The 6,068-nt window shown below is 69.1% G+C and overlaps 2 protein-coding genes across 2 annotated transcripts in view; one reads left to right on the top strand and one right to left on the bottom strand.

Moving 5' to 3' along the window:
• The window catches only part of LOC112972630, a 4,845-nt gene extending 4,196 nt beyond the window's left edge, over positions 1-649 (top strand). Inside the window, exons 10-12 of the mRNA XM_026079413.1 lie at positions 5-167; positions 246-420; positions 500-649. Coding sequence (XP_025935198.1) covers positions 5-167; positions 246-420; positions 500-552 — 391 coding nt within the window. The 3' untranslated portion in view covers positions 553-649. The remainder of the gene's footprint in view (positions 1-4; positions 168-245; positions 421-499) is intronic.
• An 86-nt stretch (positions 650-735) lies between these two features.
• On the bottom strand, positions 736-5,316 carry ITIH6 (inter-alpha-trypsin inhibitor heavy chain family member 6). The gene is given in 10 exon segments (XM_026079401.1): positions 736-1,209; positions 1,259-1,749; positions 1,751-1,986; positions 2,328-3,564; positions 3,639-3,810; positions 3,888-4,004; positions 4,111-4,280; positions 4,364-4,611; positions 4,693-4,803; positions 5,014-5,316. Coding segments are annotated over 10 exon segments (3,276 nt in total). The 5' UTR covers positions 5,310-5,316; the 3' UTR covers positions 736-1,011.
• Between the last annotated feature and the right edge of the window lie 752 nt (positions 5,317-6,068).

The following is a 6,068-nucleotide window of genomic DNA, read 5'->3' as shown; positions in this document are numbered from 1 at the left end:
GCATGGGCCCCAGCATCCCGGCTTACCTTGCCACCCCTGTAGTGCTGCCGGCTGTGGCCACCGGCATCGGCCTGGCGCCCTGCGCCCCCGAGGAAGAGGAGGGCTCGGGTGATGAGGACAAGCAGGAGGACGAGGCCATGGAGGACAGTGACGGCGGCAACCTGGAGGTAGAGATGGAGTGGGAGGGGGGAAGAGGGTGACACACGGCCCCGCGGCACTGACGCTGGCCCTGTCTCTGCCCCCAGCTCGGCTCTGTGACAGTGGAGCTGAAGCCACGGAAGGCTGGCGCCACCGCAGCCGCCCCAGTGCCGCCTCCTGCCGCCCCCCGCCTGGAGGATGTGGCCGCCCTCGACCCGCTGCTGCAGGGCCAGGGGCTGCGGGCCGCTGGCAAGCGGAGGCGGAAGCTGCAGCGGCGAGCAGGTGAGTCCCAGGGCCCCCCGAGCCCCTCCCTGTCCCCCCCCCGACCCCCCCCTCATTGCTGCCGCTGCCCTTCCCGCAGAGAAACTCGCCACCAAGCTCTCGGAGACGTTGACGGCTGCCATGCAGCTCTGAGCGCCACCCTGGCACCCGCCGTTGCCACCGCCACTGAGGTTTATTTTTCACAGAAATTATTTTAAAACACTCTGGTTGAAATAAAAGCACAGAAGCATCCAGGCATCCGGAGGCAGTGGGGGGGCACCAAGGGGACCCAGGCGTCCAGCTCACCAGGCTGCGGTGGGTGCCCCAGGCCCTGGGGTGCTGTACTGGGGACCCAGCAGTTGGGGGTCTCCATGTCCTTGGGCTCCGAGGGGGTCCACGAGGTTCCCATGTCCTCAGGATCCAGCTGTATCTGGGGGTCTCTGTGTCCCCAGGCTCCAGTTGTGTCCCCGGGGCCATGGGGATGTAGCAGCCAGGGCTCCCCACGTCCCTAGGGCCACAGGGACCTGGCAGCCAGGGATCCCCGCATCCCAGGGCTCCAGTCGCACCCCGGGGCCATGGGGATCTGGCAGCAGGGTCCCTCTGTGGTTGTCATCAGGCGCTGAGGAGGTGGGGGGCAAGGAAGGCGGCGTAGGGTGCCCCCAGTAGCGCCGCCACGTTAGGACGCTTCACCAGCCAGCAAGGCGCAGGCCGGGCCAGGCCGCGGGGGCCCCGCAGCGCCTTGGTGACCAGCGTGGCCGGCACCGCCGCCCCGTCGCCGCGCAGCCAGGCGGCCGGTGGCCCCGGCACCAGCTGCAGCCCGGCACCACGGAAGAGGCCTGCGCGGGGCGAGAGGGCCGGCATCACCCACACCGCAGCGTGTGTGTGCGTCCCTCCCTCTCCAGGGATGGGGACTGCAGTGGTGACACTCACCCAGCAGCCCACCAGCATCGGGGGACAGCCCGCGGCCATCAGTCACGTAGAAGCCCAGGTGGTCACGCTGCAGGGCGCTGGGGCGGCCATAGCGGTGCCGCAGCACCACGGCAGCCAGGCGGGGGCCCAGGCGGAGGCGCAGGTGCCCCCCCGGCCCCACTGCCAGTGCCAGCGGGGGCCGGGCCAGCTGGGCCGGGTGGGAGAAGGGCAGGGCCAGTGGGGGCTCCCCACCAATGGTGACGCCCCACAGGGTGATGGTGACGGTGGTGGCAGGGGCCCCTGGGCGGGCCAGCACCACGGCGAAGGCGTCGAAGAAGGTGCGGGGGCGGCGTGGGGCAGCGGGCCACGGYGGGGCACCCACCAGGCGCCCGTTGACCACCAGCCCTGCGGGGGGAAGGGGCCCGGCCCCCATCAGGCACTGCAGGGAGGGGGACGGGGACAGGGGCGGCAGTAGGGACAGGGCCGTGGGCATCCATCTCACCGCGGCGCGGGTCGGTCACCAGGCGCACGATGTCCCCCGGGCGCCCATCCAGCGTGAAGCAGAGGGTCTGCGCCACCCCTGGCGGGCGGGCAATGAAGTGGGGGTCCCCGTCAGCTGCAGGGGGGGCATCACTGGGGGTCAAGGGGGTGCTGGGACCCCCTCCCTGGCTCCCCCCCCTGCCCCCGGCACCCCCTTACTGGAGGAGGAGAAAGTGAGGAAGGTTGGGCTGGCAGCGGCTGCGGCAGGGAGAAGGAGGTTAGTGCCGGCGGGGGGGGGGACGCAGCCCCGTTTTGTGCCTTGTCCCCCCACCCCGATGTACCCGCGTGATCCTCGTCCGCGTCGTCCTCACCCGCAGGCTCTGCAAGGGAAAGGGGGCGCTGTCAGGGGAGGTGGGGGCAGTCCGGACACCTGGGCCCTCTCTGCTGCCACCGGCGGGGGGGGGGGGGGTTTTCCCTGCATCCTCCTCGTGGGTTGGCAGCCCCGGGGGGGGAGGGGGGGGGGGGGGGGGTTGGGGGGCGGGGACAAGAGGTGGGGGCCCGAGGGTCCCAGCCATGGGGTGATGGGATCACTGGCGTCCTGGCTATAGGGTGACAACAATCCTGGGGATCCCAGATACAGGGTGACGGGATCCTGGGTGTCCCAGCCGCAGGGTGACGGGGCCCCGGCCTCACCTGCGACTGGGAGGATGGTGTAGACAGCTGGCGGGTCGAGGGACTCCACGAACTGCGTGTCCCCATCTCCGGGCGCGAGCAGCTCGGCCTTGTCTGGCGGCAGCAGCAGCATGGCGTCCCCGGGGCCCTTACAGGGGCCCGGCAGCATGGAGCCAAGGGCCGGGGCCACGGTGCCGGCTGTCCCCAGCCACGCCAGCTCCTCCCCAGCAGTGCCCATGGCTTCGGGCTGGCTCGCTGGCACGGTGGTGGCCGGCCATGGCGCGGTGACACTGCCCAGCGTGGCTGTGGCGGTGCCGGACTCAGTGGAGGGGGTGGCCGTGGGGCCCTCCTCCTCCTCCGGCGTGACAACCACCAGTGAGGTGACGGGGGTGACGAAGTGGTACTCGAGGGACAGGTTGGTGGCCTGAGCGGCAAGCAGGCGGCGGGCGTCTGTGTTGTTAGCATGGAAGCGGGCCCGGAGCAGGTCCTGGATGGTGAAATAGGCCCAGAGGCGCCGGACGAAGGCACCAATGAGCATGGGGGGCAGGGCGCAGCTGGGCGGCAGCTCGGTGGCATTGGCAGCCGTCTCACCGCCCAGGTGCAGCTGTCCCTCCTGGCCACGGCCCGTGGCACGGACACGGAGCCGGGCCGCACCTGGCGGCACCTGGCCAGCCACCACCAGCTCAGAGCCCTGGAAGTAGTTGGGGAAGAGGCTGCGGGTGAGGTGGTGGGCGGCCTGGCCCGGGTAGGAGAGCTGCACATCATGGAGCAGGGGGCTGCCGATCTCCTCGTAGAAGCCAGCCAGCTGCAGGGCAGCGTCGGCATCCTCGTAGATGCGCCGGGCCGCGCCGCGGTTCTCCAGGGCCAGGCGGCGCAGCAGCCCGTAGTCGGCGTCGGCACCGAAGGCCAGGCCGAAGAGGGAGACAGCACTGGCCAGGGCGCGCCGGGTGTTGGCCAGGATGCGGGCGCCCGCCGTCACCCCCGCCGTGGCCTCGCCGTCTGTCAGGAAGACGAGCAGCGGGATGCGGCCGTGGCCTGGCTCCGTGGCACGGCTCCGGTTCAGCACGGAGGCGGCCGTCAGCAGGGCTCGATTGATGTCGGTCCCTGCGGACGTGGCAGGGTTACGGCAGCTGGCAGAGTGCCAGCGCCACCTATTCCCCCCCAAGCCCGACACTCACAGCCCTCGGCCTGCAGGCTGTCGACGAAGCGTGTGGCGCTGTGGACGTGGGGCGCTGTGGCCGGGACGGAGCCATCCGCCTGCCACACACTGATGCCCTCCGAGAAGGCCACGATGTTGAAACAGTCGTGGGCACGCAGCTCCCGCAGGATGGCGCGCATGGCCACCTTGGTCTGTGGGCAGTGGTGGCGCGGGGTGAGCGCATGAGGGGCTGCAGGCACAAGCCCCCTTCTCTCGCCGTCTGCTCTACCTGCTTCATCTTGGTGCCGGTCATGGAGCCGCTGACGTCGATGACAAAGACGATCTCCTTCTGGATGGGGGGCAGCCCCCCAGGCGCAAAGAAGTGTACAAAGTAGCCATCGTACATCTGGGGACCGGGGGGGGGGGGGGACACGGAGCAGTCAGGGGTTTGGCGGGGGCCTCACATGGCTCCCCACCGTCCCAGCACATCCACGTCCCCCCCTCTGCAGCACCTGCACGTCGCCGGCGATGTCCTGCCGTGCCACATCATACTGCACCACGAAGTCACCAGCAATGCCGGCGCTGGAGAAGGCGGCCTGCTCCTCAGGGCTGGGGGCGAAACGCACCCAGGCACAGTGGGTGCCCTTCTCCACGCTGGCAGAGGGTGGTGGGGCAGCCTCCCCTGCAGTGGAGGCGAGGGCATTATGGGCGGTTGCCGCGCATGTAGGACAGAGCAGGGGCACTGGGATGAGGCGGGGGGGGCACCTTGGAGGGCGTTGGTGAGCAGGCGGCTGGTGCGCAGGGGCAGCACGCGGACAAAGCCGAGGCCAGCGCGCTCCGCGATGCTCAGCTCCACGCTGAGGCCGGGCACCACCTGGCCGGGGCGGACGCTGACGGCGTGCTGGTAGTGCCCCAGGCGCCGCTGCAGCAGCTCCTCGTAGCGCAGCTCGAAAGCCACGGTGCTGCCCGCCGCCACGCTGGCTGAGACCCGGAACCGCTCCGTTTCCCGCTCACTGTGAGTAGGGCAGCGGGAAGGGTCAGGGCGCCTCAGCCTCGGCCCCCGCCCCAGCATGCTGCTCTGCTGCCGGCCTCACCGGGTGCCCACGTGGGCTGCCGTCTTGCCCCGCTGGCGGGCCTCCTCGTACAGCTTCTGGGCCTGCTGCTTCTCCTTCACTTCTGCCACGTAGGCCTTGCCATTGGCCGTGCTGGGGGGGGGGGCAAAAGCGAAGGGAGATGGTCCCACAGCGCCCCCAGGCCCCTTCCCTGAGGGACGGGTGGCACAAGCGCCGTGGGGAGCAGTGGCGGAGGGCACAAGCATGGCCAGCCCACGTGGGACGGGCGTTGGGGTGCAGGGTTGGGGGGGGTGAGCGGCAGGGCCCGGGGGTCCCCCCCCCCCCCCCCCAGGCCACGCTCACATGGTGAAGTTGGAGACGAAGGCAGCGGCAGGCAGGTCCAGGTCGAAAGTGGCCTCACGGGGGCTGGCGTGGGGGTTGCGCAGGGTGCAGCGGACCCAGGTGGAGGCATAGCGGGAGACAATGGTGGAGTGCACGGCAAAACTCGTCACCGGCAGCTGCAGAGCAGGGAATGAAGCAGGCACCGGCCCCCCTTCCCTGCCACCACGATCGTGTCCAGCACCGGCAGGCTGGAGGCCGCCGGCCCTTCCCCACCCCGCAAGGCAGGACAGTGGCCGGGCTTCCCACTGCGGCAGCATGCGGGGAAGGGGGATCCGCACTGCCCGGCCATGGCTGCTGGGCCGGGGGGGGGGGTGTGTGTGGAATCCTGCATCCCACCACCCTGGCAGTGCCCAGGAAAGGACCCCACTCACCTCCTCGCTGAGGGGCCAGGCGGCAGCGGCGACGGGCAGGAGGCAGAGCAGGGCCGTGCAGCTGGCCAGCGCTCGGCCCAGCCGCTCCATGCTGAGGCGAATCCCCTTCCTCCAACGTGCCACTTTTTTTTTTTTTTTTTTCCCCTCGTCTTCTTCTTCTTCATGGGTTATTTTTTCCCCTTCCCTTCTTCCTCTGGACCTACAAATGTGGCATTCACAGGAGACAAGCTGGGATTGTGTGCAGGTTGGGGGCTGGAGATACGCCAGGGCCTGCTGTTCCCTGGGAGAAGAAATGAAAACAACATGCTCAGAAGAGCCTGTGTCTTTGAGGTCGGAGTTTTTCTTATTTATTTTCCCCTCCTCTTTTTATTTTTTTTATTTTTTTGCTTTCTTTTCCCCTCTTTCTCTACAAGAGGAGGCAGAAAGGGGGGGGGGGAAACGATTAAACTGAAAGGTAGAAACTGAGCGTGAGTTTGCCATTCCCGCCCCAAGGGAAAAACTTCCAGACCCTCCAGCTGATCCCTGGCTGCGGTTTGGGGAAATCTGGGGTCAAGCGGAGGGAGGGAAGGTTGTTTCTGGGCCCGTGGGTGGGAATCGGCCCCCCTCGGCCAGGTCTGCGGCCATCAGCCTGCTCCCCCCCCCCCC

The sequence above is a fragment of the Apteryx rowi genome, unplaced genomic scaffold, assembly GCF_003343035.1.
Source record: "Apteryx rowi isolate R43461 unplaced genomic scaffold, aptRow1 scaffold_1147, whole genome shotgun sequence".
NCBI classification, from domain to species: domain Eukaryota; kingdom Metazoa; phylum Chordata; class Aves; order Apterygiformes; family Apterygidae; genus Apteryx; species Apteryx rowi.
This window is presented reverse-complemented; position numbering and strand designations above follow the sequence as displayed.